We start from the raw sequence: 17,433 nt of genomic DNA, 5'->3' as shown, positions 1-17,433 counted from the left end.
TTAAGAACAACTGCTTCTAACAACAAAAATACTCTACATTGTTCAATTGCACATCTCTTTCCCTTACATCAAATATCTGTCATGCGGAAAAACACCCGCCCATCCTCACTACAAAAATTATCAACATTGAAATTTTCTAGAGTACGTGTTGTACCCAATATCATAACCTGGAACATCACCACTTAAACAACTTAAGTTTTTCAATGTTCTTCATAAACTAGTAACAAGTCCTAAACTAAAGATCCTACCTTCCTTTCTTCAACTCCTAAACATTCAAACTCTAACAATCTATGGTGAACCACATCAAACAACTTTGAGATACTCATCATTATTCTACATCAAATGGCGCCGCCATCATGGATTGAAGAGCAAGAATGCTTGGTTGGGCATCTAAGGAGGGAAGCGTCACGCTCACATTTTCACTTCTTATTTTTCTAATTTTTGTTGTTTTATTTCGTTGTTTTTCATTATTGACTTACCTTTTTGCAAATCAGGGTCCTTTGAGATCAACATGATGGAGAGGAGCTGAAAACCGACAAAACTTTGCCGGAAACCGCCTGGCGACACTTTCTTGCCTGGTGGGCGATAACCAACCACCTCCACACATTGATGTCCAGTTTTTTCACAGTTCAGTTGTTTTGTAATGTTTAGTTGATCTACAGATCCAGATTTTGTAATAGAGTAGTATAAATCAGTGGAACTTGTTTGTAATAGATAAAGATATAAAGAAAAAAACGAAAAACGAAAAAAATATAGAAAATATGAGTTTTGATTGATTATGTGAATGAACTTGGGTGAATACTTGGTTGAAGTTCTAAACTTACCAAGAGATTAGAGTTTTCATTGCCTTGAGAAGTTCAAGTGGCACATTTGGGGACTGATCAGAAGATTGTCGTTTTCTAAGCCCATGCATGGTTTAAAGCGGTCCATGGGACTTCTTAATGGTATTAAATACGAATGTTTTTGGGTTTCAAATTCAAATTCCCTCATTTCCTTTAGATATTCCGACTCGAAAAAAAAATTTATGAAAAGGAAAAAGAAAATAATCATTTGATGAGTTAAATTGATTACTAAGATGAACAATTCTAAAACTGAGTGCTTCTGAAAAGAGAATAATCAAATCACATAAAACTAAACAAATCCACACTGGTCAAGGAAATTAAAATCATATAAAACCCAAAAGGAGTGGAACAAAGAGTTTATGACCGGCGGCTAACTGAGTAGAACCCACACTTCATACATTTCTGCAACGACTGCAATCAAACAGGAGCAGAAGTCAGGAAAGTGTGATAGAGAGATGGTAGTAGATATGACTTTCTCGCATCTGTTTTATTTCGTTAGGAAAATGTAACACCCATTTCTTTCTTTGGGATGGCTTCTTCATTGAAGCGTTTTCAATTTAAGGAGACCTTGGGAGCAATTATTAGTGGAGTGACTAATTAATCATAACTCCCTTATTAATTGTGTGTTTCCTTTTTTGTACGTTTTGGGCTAAAACAGGTTGGGTATTTCATTTTTTATTTTATTTTTTGTACATTTACCCTTTGATGCCCAGTTGGTCATAATGGGAGTGGGCTTTAAATTGTCATAATGTGGACACCTCAATCGTTATTGATGCCTAAGAAATTTATTATGCTGAAAGAAATTGATGATGTTTGAGGTATATTAACCTGTATTTAATAGTCTTTAATTTGTGAAGTCAATAATATAGTTGTTATATTGAGAAGACCCTTCAAGGGTGTTCAACTCCATCTCTATTGTACACGTGTTATTAAATTGGGATCTTGCATGATTGCAATTAATTAGGCTCCTAAATTAGTACTTCAATAGTTATACTAGAAACGACCATTTTGACAGTATTTAAATTGGGATATTATTGATTGGTATTGATTGGACTGCTTAACCCTTCAATACTTATATGGCCAATTTGGGTTCTATATTTAGTCAAGGTTAATAAAATCAATATGAAAATCAATACACATTAAATTGGGATATTGATCAGTATTGATTGGGTTTATTTAGTGAAGGCTAATAAAGTCAATATATAGGGAAAATGATACATATTAAATTGTGATATTGATTAATTAGTATTAATTGGGCTGCTCAACCCATTAACAATGTAAAGACTTAAAGGTCCAAAGCCCACCCAAAACCTGAGAAGATCTCGACTAGACACGTGTCTCCCAAGACGCTGATCCACACCGCGAACTAACACGTCTCTCTAAAAACCAATGTGTTTTGGCGATATTTAAACTGGGATATTGATTGCTCAACCCTTCAGTACTTATACCGGAAACAACCAATTTGGGTTCTATATTTAGTCAAGGATAATAAAATCAATATGAAAACAATACACATTAAATTGGGATATTGATCAGTATTGATTGGGCTTATTTAGTCAAGGCTAATAAAGTCAATAGGAAAACCGATACATATTATATTGTGATATTGATTAGTATTGATTGGACTGCTCAACCCGGTCAATGAACAATGTAAAGACTTAAAGGTCCGAAGCCCATCTCCCCAAACGCCCATCCACATCACGAACTAACACGGACGTCTCTCTAAAAACCAATGTGTTTTGGCGATATTTAAACTGGGATATTATTGATTGGTATTGTTTGGACTACTCAACCCTTCAATACTTATACCATAAACAACCTATTTGGGTTCTATATTTAGTCAAAGTTAATAAAATCAATATAAAAATGATACACATTAAATTAAGATATTGATCAATATTGATTGGGCTTATTTAGTCAAGGCTAATAAGTTACTTGAGATTTAGCTGGTTAGAGACGGAAAAGAGATGCCCGATTGAAGTGATATTGAAGTCGATCACTGACGGTTAAAACACCTTTTACCATAAATCTTAAACAAATGCCAAGAAAAAACGTCAATAAAAGCAAGTAAACATAATTTCTTATCTAGATGATAAAGAAGTTAACTATTAATTGCACATTCGCTAAAGAAATATAGATAGGGGCATGTTATTTCGAACGTTTTGAAGTTTTTTCTAAATGGTTCCAGCAAGCAATTTAAAGGAAATTTATACCAAACGGAATGGAGAGAAGAAGTTAGAGAATTTAGAGAATTTGGAACATGTAGAGCGAACGGTTATAGTGTGTGTTAATTAATATTACAAATGCAGCCGACCTGACAAAGTATAGCTCCAAATGGGTCACAAAACGTTTCCATAAACCCGACAGTTACAAAAATGGGATTTGAGGGTAATGTTTAGTTGCATGCACTTCATGCGCTTAAGGGATAATACTCTTGTGGTGAAGCTTTTATCATGTGAAAACTTATCAAGAGTCACAAAACCATTAATTACAAAACTTAAATTAAATTTTATGCACTCAAAAAGTTCACTTTAATTTGTAAAAAAATTAATTGATTATTGATTCACTGAAAACGATCCCAACCGCACACTTGTCCCCCACGCATATATAACCCAACGAAATCCCCACCACCCTTTTTCTTTATAAGTCTTCTAGTATTTAACTATTTAATGATAATATAACTATTTCACTACTTAGCAACAAACACTAAATTCAAAGCACCATCTTGAAAAGAGAATGAAGAAGAAATCATAAAAGCTACATCAAAATAGTTATAGAAGACTAGTACACTGGCACGTGGTAGTCGCCACGTGTGCGGTCAGCTTTTGGTCGGGCAGTACAAAATTTTAAAATTCGGTCAGTGGCAATATCGAAAATGACTGAAAAAATGGGGGCAATGTCTTACCCCACGTGTGCGGTCAGCTGGATTGGGCAGGGCAGCACAAAAATACAAAATTCGGTCAAGGGCAATTTTGTAATTTTTAACAAAACTGATGGCAGTGTGCTAAAATGAGAGAGAAGCGTCTGAATTTCATTGTAGAAACGGATGATTTTACCCCTCTATAAATTGCGTTATTACAAAAATCATTACTATACATATCCGTAATTACCGAAGTCAATAAGGGTAAAAGCGGAAAGTGCTACTATTCACGAGACAATTCTCTTTAAAGTAGTAAGATGGTGTACCTGAACAATGGATTGAATGGAGCGTTCATCGGAGAGAGGGGCGAAGGAAGAGATCTCCAAAGCACAGTGAATTAACAGATAAAGTCAGTTAGAATGGCATTCATTAATAGATAAAGACAGTTCTATATGGAAAGCAACTGATACTTTGAATTGAACAGAAGGTCTAATAATACAATTGGAGTAAACCTCCACATAAACCACTACATAGAATTCAATTTCTTGTTGGTACCTACAATATGAGCATATCAAATAAGTATTAGAACTATCTAACATTTCCATTCCTACTTCACAACGAATTCAATAATGATCAAACTGTTCCACACGTTAGCAAATAGTCTATAGTTTCAACTTATGCATGTTCTTTTAACTTTCTAGTACATGTCTTTGGATGTGTTCACAAACCTTAGAAAAAATGACAGATACTTTTTCACAGCTTAAACATCAAATGCATTTCACACAGTGCAGAACTGATTATCATGTATACAACTTCAGTCCCGATTGTGGTTTTCGAGTATTTAGTAAAAATGATAAAGGCATAAACAAATAGGATGCTAGTACAGTGAATAAGCTAGCAAGGCACAGTGTTGGCGTACATCACATGCAACTTCTATCCATTATTGTGTTTTGCTATAATAGATAGATGATCCGATTAATTGTGACGAAAGAGAAAATGTTGTATTTTAAGTTAGAGATCCGACTAATCTGATTTTCCTATTTTTAATCCAGCTGAGAATTGCTTTTTTTGTGACGTGGAGTTTTTCTTTGGCTCCTGATATTCCATATAGTATTGACTTAAATGGATTTTTTTTCTTTGGCTCCTGATATTCCATATATAGTCGTCTCCAATTCTAGACTTCTAGCCATCATTCCATACGCACTATCCCCACTTGTTGAGTAAGACAAATCTTCACTTCTCTTTATGGCTATATATAACAAGAGTCTAGGAGGCACCACTAAACAGTCCATGAAGCCTTAGAAAATTAGCTTTCCTCCAATTATTGCCTGCAATATGGTGTTGCAAAACACCATTATATTCGTGCTTATGGTTCTATTTAGTTGGAATATTTATGGCTTGAGTTTGCACTGCCACGAGAATGAAAGACAAGCACTTCTTGATTTCAAGAAAGGGGTGATAGCTGATCCGTTCAATAGGTTGTCGTCTTGGGTAGGCCAAGACTGTTGTAAATGGCAAGGAGTGGGATGCAACAATAAAACTGGGAATGTAGTCAAGCTTGATCTCCGAAACCCATTCCCATCCTCTGATTACCTTGAAGTAATTGAGGTAAATTCTTCACTTCTTGAGTTGGAACATTTGAATTACTTGGACTTGAGTCAGAATAATTTTACAGGAATCAAAATCCCAAAGTTTTTTGGATCTTTTCAAAAATTAAAATATTTGAACCTCTCTTATGCAATGTTTGGAGGAATTGTTCCACATGATCTTGAAAATTTGTCAATGTTACAACATCTTGACCTCAGTGGTCTAAATCTTTACAGTATGTCATCCGGTTCACTTCCTAGCTCTTTTCCATTTTTATCCAGTCTAGTCTTATCAAGTTGTGGATTAGATGAGTTTCCTTCGTTTCTTTCTCATGCGAATCTTTCATTATCTCTTGTGAACCTTGACCTTAGCCGTAATAACCTTAAAGGTTCAATTCCACAAGCTCTTCTGAACATGACTTCCCTTGAGCACCTTGACCTTAGCGATAATAACCTTAAAGGTTCAATTCCACACGCTATTCTGAACATGACTTCCCTTGAGTACCTTAACCTCTCATTTAACGAATTAAGTTCTGATGTCCCAATTATAAATGAGCTAAAAAAACTATACCATCTTGAAACATTAGACTTGTTCTCTAACAGTTTTCAAGGAAAAGTTGGAGATTTTGAAAACTCTTTGTTCCCATCCATCGGATATAGTCTAAAAACTCTAAAGTTGGGGGATAATAATTTCAGTGGTCATTTGCCTAATTGGTTGTACCCGCTAAAGAATCTAGAAATCCTTGATCTTTCTGCGAATCATTTTGATGGTCCAATTCCTGAATCTGTTGGGGCATTACTAAGGTTGAAGGAATTAGATCTCAGCGACAATTTGTTGACAGGTGTTGTATCTGAGGTGCACTTAGCCAAACTCTCGAAATTAAAATTTCTATCCTTGAGCAATAACTTTCTCTCTTTGAAAATAAGGTCTAACTGGATACCTCCCTTTCAACTCGATTTTATTTATATGAGTCATTGTGAAGTAGGACCTCAATTTCCAGAGTGGCTCCGAACACAGACAACACTCATGGTACTGCATATGCATAATTCAGACATTTCAGATTCATTATCAAATTGCTATGGAAACCTTTCCTCCCTAGAAACTTTAGATCTCTCTTACAACCAGATATATGGAAAGGTGCCTCCTTTACCTCGCCATATAACTATTTTGGACCTTTCAAACAACAAAATCTCAGGACCTATTCCGAAAAATATTGGCCATATGATCCCTTTTGTTGAGTTTCTCAATCTATCCAATAATTCCTTGAATGGAACCATCCCCGGCTCATTGTGTAAAATGCAAAACCTGGTTGTTCTAGATTTAGCATTCAACACTCTATCAGGAACTATTCCTAGTTCAATTGGTCAGCTCCAGAAGAAGCTAGGAACATTGCACTTGAACAACAACAAATTTCACGGAGAGTTTCCTTCAGCCTTGCGAAACCACACCAGGTTGGGCATTCTTGACCTTGGCGAGAATGCACTTTCAGGGGAGATTCCTTGGTGGATTGGAAAAGACCTAGTTGCTCTGCAAATTCTAAGTTTAAGATCAAACAGGTTCAATGGTACTATTCCTCCAAAAGTGTGTGATATGGCGAACCTACACATATTGGATGTCTCACGTAATAATCTATCTGGGACCATACCTACTTGCTTTCGCAATTTGAGTGGTATGCTGCTTTTGAACGGTAGTATTTCCTTCGGCCAGTATACACAGGAAATTATGCAAGTGATCAAAGGAATATATCTTGAGTATCATATAACATCTGAAGTCGAACTTCCCTTTAACTTAGATCTCTCTAGCAATAATTTTGTCGGCCAGATTCCAGAAGAACTCACGCTCCTTACAGGATTGACTGGTTTGAATCTATCAAGAAATCATTTGACAGGAAAGATGCCAGAGAATATTGGTCAGATGAAAAGGTTGGAATCACTTGATTTCTCGTCAAATCATCTTTCAGGTTCAATTCCACCCAGTATTTCGGCAATATCAACTCTAGAAACCCTTAACTTGTCATTCAACAACTTGTCAGGACCAATACCAACGGGGAGCCAGCTCCAAACCTTTGAAAATTCTTCTTACATAGGGAATTCAGAACTTTGCGGATTTCCACTTCAAAGGAAATGCTTTCATGACGAACAATCTCACGCTCCATCTCATAATGATCGCAAAGGACAACCAGAAGGAGATCATCTGAAGATAAATTGGTTTTATATTGGGATTGTGTCAGGATTTGCGGTGGGAAATTGGGGTGTTTGTGCTGTCTTGCTATTCAAAAAGACTTGGAGATGTGCTTATTTTCGATTTTGTGATGACATCTATGACTGGCTATTTGTGTTTGTAGCTGTAAGGGCGGTTCGGCTAAAGATTAAACTGAAGTGCAGTGAAGTTCAAGATTGAAGTCGACACGTACATATCACTTGGTTTGCCGTCAAAGATCCCCTACTGTTTTCTTTGTTTAATGTGATATTCTAATAATGTATTGTGTTTTAAGTTTTCAGCTCATGTTATACTTTTGTTGTTGTTGTTGTGGTTCTAAACTTCTAATGAGAATTCCCTTTCACTTAGTCCATAATGTCCATGTAAGTCTCCATTCTGTAATTTTATCACCAAACTAGTAGAGGGAGGGGTGTTTAGGCAGTCCCTTGCTAGCTATTAAGCATGATGTGGATATGCATGTATGTAGATTGACGAGCAACTTCTACGACGAAGTGTTAGGTTCAACACCCAAGCCTTAAGAAAAAATGTGGTACTATTATATATTAGGGATTTTGAGCAGAACGAGTGAAAGTATATAGGGGTTGTCTTAATTTTTCAGGATTTGTCTTAATCTAGAACCAAATTTAGCCAGTGTTAATTTGGCCTGTGTTATACTGTTTTTATGTAAGGCTCTGCACCCATGTTCAAGTCCATATGTTCCATTACATCAACAACCAAAACTTAGACCAATTTGACTTTTGAGGAATGTGCCAAAACGTTTTCTTTTCAAATAGGTATTCAAACTCATGCTCGTTTAATCCAACTTGGTATGTATACTGATGTTTACTTGTCAAGCAAGCTTCTTTACTTCTACTGTTGTAATGGGTATCTTGGTTCAACTTCGTTTGATATTTAATACAACCCCAATTAGTTGTCTTCCTCAGTTTTTTTGGAATACTGTGATTCGAGCTTATGTCGGTAATTCAAATTTTATTGATGGAGTTAGATTGTTTTTGGAAATGTGGGGTTTGATTTTTTTGCCTAATGAATTTAGATACCCTTTTGTTTTCAAGTTTTGTTCTGTTCTTGGGCTTGTTGAGCCTGGTAGAATGATTCGTGGTGTGATGATTGTTAGTGGATATTGTGAAGTTGTGTTTGCAGGGAGTGCTTTGTTAGATGTTTATGTGAAATGTGGGTGTTTTGGTGAATCTATTAAATTGTTTGAGAGAATTCCTCAAAGAAATGAGGTTATTTGGAATTCAATGGTTTCTGGGTATGCTCAGAATGGGTATTGGATAAAAGCATTGGCGTTATGGGGAAGTCTGGAATTGAAGGTAAAGTTAGTAGTTGGAATTCGATTATGTCTGGTTGTGTCCGGAATGGTGATGGGGTTTTGGCATTTGAGACTCTAAGAAGGATGTTAGTTTTGGGATCGTGTTTGAAGCCCGATTCGGCCACTTTTATTACACTCTTGTCTGTGATATATTGAACCTACAGATGCTTCGTTCATTCGATTGAAGGAGATCCATGGGTTTGCTATAAAGCAGAAAGGGATAATAGATGTGGATTCTATAGATGATGACAAACTGAGGGCTTCTATTGTTGCTGGGTATGCTTTTCATCGTTGTATGAGTTACGCATGTCGGCTTTTTGAGGAGATCTCCTTAAAGACTTCTCAATTGTTGATCTCAATGATATCTGGGTTCATAGAATGTAAGCAAATGAATGATGCTTTATGTGTTTTCCGGGATATGATAATGCAGAATGGAGGGGAATTTAAAGTTGTATCGAAGGTTCCTTTGACTCTGCTGCTCCCAGAGTGCAGTGTGTCATCTTTGACAGGTTTGGAGATCCATGGTCATGCGTATAGAGTTGGATTTGAATCTGCTACTTCAGATGCATTCATCATGCATTATTCTAGTAGGTGCACAGTGTCTGGTGGCGTTTTTTTGTCATTCGCACCAGTAACCATATGGAAGTCCTTCAAAATTCCTCTTGATCGATGCAAGGAAAATTCACGGGAACAAAGAAAAAGGGGACATGGACCAGAAAAGAGAGATCCAAGTATCCAACTAACATTTCTTTTTTTGAAAATGAGGACATAGTGCAACTTCAGTGGAGTACCCTGAAGTTCCATCCTTGTTAACGTAACAAACGTCTGAATAATATTTCAAGTGCGCCAACATCTATATAACAGGGTAGAGATTTTAGTTAAGGATTTGAAAGTGTTTTCATTTTCTAATGATGAGCTGTTTAAGGAAATAACTAAAGTTGTTGACTTTAGAGAATTTCAGGTATTGAATAAAATTTATAAAAGTATATGTAATTTCACTATCACTCATTTTGTTATTGGTAGTTACATGGAAATTTTTTTGACTTGTAGAGAGAATGAGCAGTTATCTAAGTTTGGAGACACAAAATATGCTAGGAGTATAATGCTTGCTGAGCTGAAAAAGTTGATTGAGGCTAATCCTCTTTTTCGTGATAAGCTCCAGTTTCCTACTCTTAAGACTTCAAGAGTAAGGACACTAATTAATCAAAGGTGATGTATATGAAAATATTTCTGTTTTATTTGTTATTTGCACACGACTGTTGGTTTTAATGTTTATATTTTCTGTGTCTTTAATTTCAGCTTAAATTGGCAACATAAGCTTTGTAAGAATCTGAGGTCTAACCCTGACATCAAGACTCTTTTCGTGGATCATTCATGTGGGCCATCAAATGGTGCTCGAGCTCCATCCCCTGTTACTAATCCATTGATGGTCATGCCAAAACCTTTAGGAGGTTTCCCACCTTTGTCTGCACACAGGGTAAGGAAATTAGTTTTTTAAATACATTGACGAGGAATCAATAAATTGATTTTCGTTTTGAATTTTCGTTTCTTTAGCCATTTCAGCCTGCACCTGCTCCTCTCCCGGTATCGCTTGCTGGATGGATGGCTAATCCCTCTACTGTTCCACATCCCGCTGTTTCTTGGGGACCCCTTTGGCTTAGGTGCTCCCAACAATGCAGGTTCATATGATATGCCTCATTGAGTTGAAATTATTGTCTATCCTTTTGAAAAACTTTAGCACTTTCTTCTTGAAATGTAAAGTTCTTTAATGCTCTCCTTAGGGGATATTGTGGACCTCGGTCCTTCTTTATTAATACTTCTTGCAGTGGTTGATCTAGATCTCCTGGTCTTAAAAATTGAAGGAGTGTAGTAAACAACAAATAAATTGACAATTGCTCTACCACGATGTGGTTTCTTTGTTTAGGACGTTGTTTCCTAATTTATTTGTTTTCGTTGTTGCATATTTGATATTTCAGGGGAGGAAAGATATCTTTCATTGTATAAAACTTATTCTTATCCTTACGATGGATTTTAGAGGGAATATGATGCATGAGCATGGAATAAATAATTAACTAGTAGTTTCTATTTTATTTGGTTTTCTAATTCAATTTGGAATAGGAATTAGATGGTCTCCTATTTGGTTTCCAATTAGATTTAGTAGTTGTTTTCTTATATAAAGGCATCTAGGCCTTCATTGTTAGGTTGGTTGTTTATAAATATTATTTCTTTCTTCATGTTTGAAGGTTTAAACCCTAGATTTAGGTGTTTTGTCCATTAATCATAATTGATGTTCATCCATTGTTGAAGCTTCCGCCAACAAGATACATCAAATTGGTATTAGAGCCATTGATGTGATGGATTATCAAAGAAGAGGTAGAAGAGAGTCACCAACGCCGCGAAGTCCCCATGGATCGAAGTACCGTACCGATCCTCATACTTGGAGAGATTGTGATTTCGATTGCAGCCGCCGTGCGAGATTTCCTCCTTCAAGAAGGTATGAACCTCCCTCTAGATTTCGTTCCCCAACTCCCAATTGCCGCCGCCAAAATTTTGAGCCGCGGAGATCGTATTTTCGTAATGAATCCTATGATTACGATGAAGATGAGTCTTTTATTGATTCCGATGAAGATGAATATTCAGATGAGGGATATTCTCACCAAAGTAAGTATGCTGATCCCGAGACATACTACCCATCCCAACAACATCTCATTAACGAGTTGTTATCCTGTTTTGATCCCCAACCGCCGGTGACAAATCAAATCCCCCACAAGAAGCATCGTGATGCACATAGAAGCTATGGCAATGTTACACGCGTTACCATGACCAACACCACCCTATTCTTTGAGATTATCGGCGACAAAGTCGAGAAATCCACAGCCACCTTCGTGTGAGCATCAACAAAGGCGTCTTGCAAACCAGATTCATGAAGAATCTGTTCATCCAGTTTGGGTAACCAATACCCAGTACCCCAACATGTTACTGTTCATATCAAGGAACGTCAACATGGTATTGCAATAGAGCATATTAAACCAGAAAAACAGCGCAAAGAAGAGCCGCAAAAGAAGACAATTTCAATTGGTAACAATGTCCCAGCTACTCCTTCATCAATTGGTCTCTCTTGTACTTCTTCTCTTCCAAAATCTGGTTTTTACAGCACACCAGCTACCAGTCTTATTGTTTTAGAATTGGAGAACACCCATGCTAAGAAAGTGACAATTTCAGACTATGTTACTGCTGTAGGGGAGGTGGAAACCTTGGCCATTGATCCACCAGCACCAATTCAAGTCAAAACCGCTTTAGAAAAAAGAGATGCAGGGTACGAAAAGAGAGATACATGTGCTGCGCAAATTGGTGATGAACAAACAGAACACCAAAATCAGAAGCAGGAAACACAAACTTTTGAGAAGACAAAAGGAGATGACACCAAGCCTACCCCTCCTCTTCGTATACCTTCTATAACTCCTTTAGTAACAACGACAGAGAAAGAGAAGGCATATATTTTAGTAGTTTGGGTTTTTGGTGGTGTGACAAAGAACCTTGTTTTGTTGCTTGTTAGTGCTGAGCAATCAAGGTTGTTTACTACTTGTGTGTTTCAACTTCAGTTGCAACATGGCTGCTTCGATTCTTGGGCGCGTGAAAATCTAACCCAACTTCTGCAAGTTCATGGTAAAGGAAGAAGACAACTTTTTCACATTCTAAGTGTTCGTGCTAAATCGGACTTCCCACTGTGGACTTTTAACCAGCATGTCCAAGGGCATCTACACACAAATTATCTTGGACTGGGCTATAAGGAATGTCAATTATTTGATTTAGCACAGGGAAGACTTTCTGATTTTCGTCTTTCAGTACCACATGGGTCACTATTAGGCAGTGGTTCAATACATTCTGGTCTGTCCAATTTGCTTCCTCCAGTGGTGGATTAATATTAATGTCACCCATAATAATTATCGGTCATGTGAAGTGCGCACAAAGTGATTATATCGATCCCTTCCTTTGCAACTTTGAAAAAGATTTTACTCAGCACAACATTGCTTTTCAACGCATAGTTAGTGAGCTGCGGCTCCCAATTTCTTCTCGAAGGACGTTTCAGAATGGAGTATTATTAGCATTGTGGTTCATGATTTCTTTTGTGAGCCATTATTTGGGCAAAATTCGAGGTCGAATTCCTTTGAACCGCGGGAGGGTGATGATAAAGTATAAGAGTTTTGCAGAATATTCACAAGTCTACTTGCAACAAACTTGAGGACGAGTTTCTTTCAAGCGGGGGAGTATGATGCATGAGCATGGAATAAATAATTAATCAGTAGTTTCTATTTTATTTGGTTTCCTAATTCAATTAGGAATAGGAATTACATGGTTTCCAATTAGATTTAGTAGTTGTTTTCTTATATAAAGGCATCTAGGCCTTCATTGTTAGGTTGGTTGTTTATAAATATTATTTCTTTCTTCATGTTTGAAGGTTTAAACCCTAGATTTAGGTGTTTTGTCCATTAATCATAATTGATGTTCATCCACTGTTGAAGCTTCCGCCAACAAGATACATCAGAATAAGTTTTTGATATTGCTTGTTCTCAGTTTTCATTATTTAATCGGACCTTTATTACTCTTGTCCTTTGCTAAGACAGCTTGTCTGTTTTATGTAAGTTCCATCTGCAACGGCTACACCATTCCCCTGGTTTTGATTTATCTTTGCAGCAGATGTTAAAGCGTCCTAGAACTCCTACCAACAACCCATCTATGGATTACCACACAGCAGATTCTAAACTTCTTATGAAAAGAACAAGGCCTTTGGGTATATCAGACGATGTATTATGTAATCCTGTTTGTCATTCTATTGCTTCATTTCTCTCTTCTCAGTTACTCTAGATTAAAGCACTTTTATTGAAACTTGTGTTTTCAAACTTGAAACATTCTTTTGGTCAAAGACTAACAACTCATTAACTTGCTGCGTTGTCTCATTATTATCTTGCAGGCCAGTAATCTGCCTGTTGCCTATGACATACACTGGCCAAAGCATGCACAGAGCTTATTCTCTTCCGATGAACTTCCAAAGAATGTTGTTACAAGTCTAAATCAGGGATCTGTTGTTAGGAGCATGGATTTCCATCCAGTGCAATAGACTCTTCTTCTTGGTTAGTATTCCTGGCCATGAAGTAAATGTTCTACTTTCTCAAAAAATGATTTCCTTTGTGAAAAAGTTGATATGTACCTAAGACACCTTTATATGAACATTTCATTTTCAGTGGAAACAAATGTTGGCGATATTGTGGTGTGGGAGTTGGGTAGCAGGGAGAGGCTTGCTTATAGGAACTTCAAAGTTTGAGACATTGGAACACGCTTGGTGCCCCTGCAGGTAAAACTTTCTGCAGCAAGTAAGCTTTAGAAATAGTCACTTTCTACATTGCCATTGGAAGAATAACTTCTTTTTTTCTCCCTTAATAACAACTATTGAAACAGACGGCTCTAGTCAAGGACACTGCGATATCTGTTAATCGTGTGGCATAGAGTCCTGATGGTGCTCTTTTTGGTATGTTTTTTTTTATAGTCCTTTAAACGGATATTAATGTATATGTTAAAAATTCTAGACTGCAATGTTAGGTGATATTCTTGAAGGTGAGAACAGACCAGATGCTGCCGCTACTTATTTTAATTTGCTCATCTGTTTCAGGTGTATCATATAACAAGCACATCGTGCATGTATATTCGTACCACAGCAGTGATGATATACGACACCACCTAGAGGCTTGAAAGTCAATTTATACTTGTATTTGTTGTCTTCATTTGGTTCATGTGACAGTTATTCCTGTGGAGAAAGAACCGGTACTGATTAGAATGTAGGAATGTAGTCTGACTAGGGCCTGAGGAAGTAAAGTAATGCACCTAATTAAAATCAGCCAAATATCCTTTCTCCTAGCGTTCACCAAGAAAAAGTAAAAACCCTAGTGTTTGTGAGAACTTAAGTTGAAGCCACAAGGGAGCTTGTCACAGACTAGTTTGATTCTTTTTCTTAAAAAATATTTCTAGACTATACAAAATTGTAAGGACCTCCATGTCAGAATGCTCATATGGATAATTGTTAGGCTAACCTCTGAAGGTAATTTATATCCACTATCGACCCAACAAGAACCGAACTGCGCAGAACTGATGCTATTCTATGTTGTTCATTGACTTCATTCTTTACATTGTTTGCTGGTCATCAAGGACAACAACAACCAGTCTCTTGTTAAAGGCATGTGGTTGGGTGTCAAATTATGTCTAGGCACACAGATTTCTGATTGGAGAAGAACTTCGTCTCTTGTTCTGTATGTCCCTAGTATGTGAAGTTACTTTTATGTGTTTTTCTCCACCCACATTTAAAGTTGATGAGTTTATTTTTCCTTCGAATATATTAATCTTGTGCAGATTGATGCTCATATTGGTTCTGTCAATGATCTTGTTTTTTCTCACCCAAACAAACAATTGTGCATAGTGAGTTGTGGAGATGACAAGGCTATCAAGGTATGTTTGGTCATACCGTTTTCTTTTTATGTGGTGTAGAAGTATAAGACCTCAATCATTAAAGATAAACTTGTGTAGGTATGGGATGCAGTCACAGGTGCCAAGCAATACATGAATATTATGTTTGAAGGTCACGAAGCACCTGTGCTTTCTGTATGCCCTCACTACAAGGAAAACATCGAGGTATTTTGTAGTCTAGAATAGCTTCATGAATATTATGTTACTTGTATCTTGTTCTTTTTGGTTTTTTATATAACACACACACACACCTGGTTTGCATCCTCACACTCCAATTTGCTCTGTATGCAAGGAGAAGGAAGAAAGTGTGGATCATATTCTCTCAAACGTACTTTCTCAAAGAGTATCCGGGAGACTTTTTTTCTCATTTCAAAAATGTTGGAGAATGTCTACCATTATTTAAGGAAGCATTTAGTAAGAAGTTAATACATCTATCTCTATCTAGCAAGGCATCATGGATGGCGGAGCATCTACCGAGAGTATTTTTATGGACCTTGTGGAAGAAGAGGAATGCAAGGGTGTTCGAGCAACCGGAAAAAGAAATTCACAATGTAGTGGAGGGATTCTAAGAGGAGTTATACGATTGGGCATGTGCTAATGTTTGCTTCAAGGGGGTGACCAATCCAAACTTTATTTGTAATTAAGCCTGATTGTACATTAAAAAAGGGTTTGTAGTTGGGTTGGGTTTGGGTTTTGCCTTTTTTTTTCTTCTAGGTCTAGTAGCTCCTTGCTACAACACCTAATCCTTGTAGTACCTTTCGCAATATCAATGAAATTTGATTTTTACTGATCAAAAAAAAAAAAAGAAAGAAAGAAAGAAAATAAAAATAAATAGCGCATGAGTGGACCATTTGAACTATTTCTCTAACCTTTCCATCTAGGATCATTCGGTAAAGCTATTTAGCATGCTCATAGTATAGGCTCCTGTTTATTCTCCTGGTAAGAGACCCCATGAATGTTACAGTAAAAAAGTTCACTTATGAAGCAAAGTGCGGTAAGCGAATGCATGGTGTTTCGACCCCCACCTACGTAGCAAACATTCATTAGTAAAGGTCTCTACTTTATTCATTTAATCGACAAGGCTAAGGCCCAATTTGCAATACTATTGATTGATGTACATGCCCATTAACTCATGTGTTTAGGGCTGAACTCTAACCACATGACTTGTCACTTACGTACATTAATTTATGTCCAGATTCTTTCTTATCAAAGAGATAATTATCAACTAAGAGTTATATTCAATTACAATTACCTTGAGCTACAAGAAGTCTCTACTCTACATATATAAATACAAAACTATTTTTCATATAGAACTACGTTCTTGAGACTTGATCCCATCAATAATTTGGGTACGTAGGGAACCAAAAGGTACAGTCTCATCATTCTCTCGATCACCATTTATTACTTTTCTACGTTCTTCATCTCTTTCGTTACCACTTAGTGTTTTGACTATATTTGGTCGAAACACATGGGTCCTTTTGAAGGAGTGCAACTGGAGGATATCGAGAACAAGACCATTGATATATATAAGATTTCGTTCAGATAAAAGAGATGTTGTATGATTGGTGTAGTAGTTGGGGACTGTTGTGATCTTATTTTGTTGTGGCAGTTTATTGGTAGTAGTTGGCATAATTAGCTCTATCTCTTTCCATTCTGTAAATGGGTGTGTAGTCATATTGAAAGAGTTTCACTTTTTAGAAGTTTCTTTTAGGGAGGTAGTGAAGAGTGCGCAAAATTCTATTGGGTTAAGTGGAATCGACATTTTGTTGAAAAAGAATGAAGGAGGGTTCGGGTTTAAATATTCGCCTTTCACGAACGACGCACTTCTTGCAAAGAGGAGAATCAATTTTGGATAAAATGATAACTGATAAGTTTGGGGTGGGTGGAAGGAAGAGGCAGTTAAACAAGCCCCGGAATCCTTATCGTATTCCTCCTTGGAGATGGATCATGACTAGGTGGCAGAAGTTCAAGAAAGGTATACTTTTCATCCTGATAATGGAGCTACCATATACTTTTGGCATGTTCCTAGAATGTAACTTTAATTTTTATCTAATACAAATGGTAGGGGTGGGGTCTGCCTAACCCCAGCTTGCTTC

The 17,433-nt window shown here is 36.8% G+C and overlaps 2 protein-coding genes across 3 annotated transcripts in view; both read left to right on the top strand.

The window, feature by feature from the left end:
* Positions 1-17,433, top strand: part of LOC147478555 (F-box/LRR-repeat protein At2g42730-like) — a 62,064-nt gene that overhangs the window by 22,942 nt on the left and 21,689 nt on the right. The gene's annotated exons all lie outside the window — the stretch shown is intronic.
* Positions 4,890-7,856, top strand: LOC147478557 (receptor-like protein EIX1). Of its 2 annotated transcripts, XM_086584600.1 has the most exons (2): positions 4,890-7,211; positions 7,322-7,364. In XM_086584600.1, exons 1-2 carry the CDS (start codon positions 5,038-5,040, stop codon positions 7,356-7,358), a joined length of 2,211 nt encoding a protein of 736 aa, XP_086440726.1. In that variant the 5' UTR covers positions 4,890-5,037; the 3' UTR covers positions 7,359-7,364. The 2 variants fall into 2 exon arrangements, with proteins under 2 accessions (XP_086440726.1, XP_086440725.1); XM_086584599.1 differs by having other exon boundaries at positions 4,898-7,856.

This window comes from Coptis chinensis, chromosome 9, assembly GCF_015680905.1.
Source record: "Coptis chinensis isolate HL-2020 chromosome 9, ASM1568090v1, whole genome shotgun sequence".
NCBI lineage: Eukaryota > Viridiplantae > Streptophyta > Magnoliopsida > Ranunculales > Ranunculaceae > Coptis > Coptis chinensis.
Note: the sequence above shows the minus strand (reverse complement) of the source record. Positions and strands in the feature narration are given on the sequence as shown.

Coding starts and splice junctions, on each gene's coding strand:
- LOC147478557 (XM_086584599.1), top strand. CDS start 5,038: ATGGTGTTGCAAAACACCATTATATTCGTGCTTATGGTTCTATTTAGT.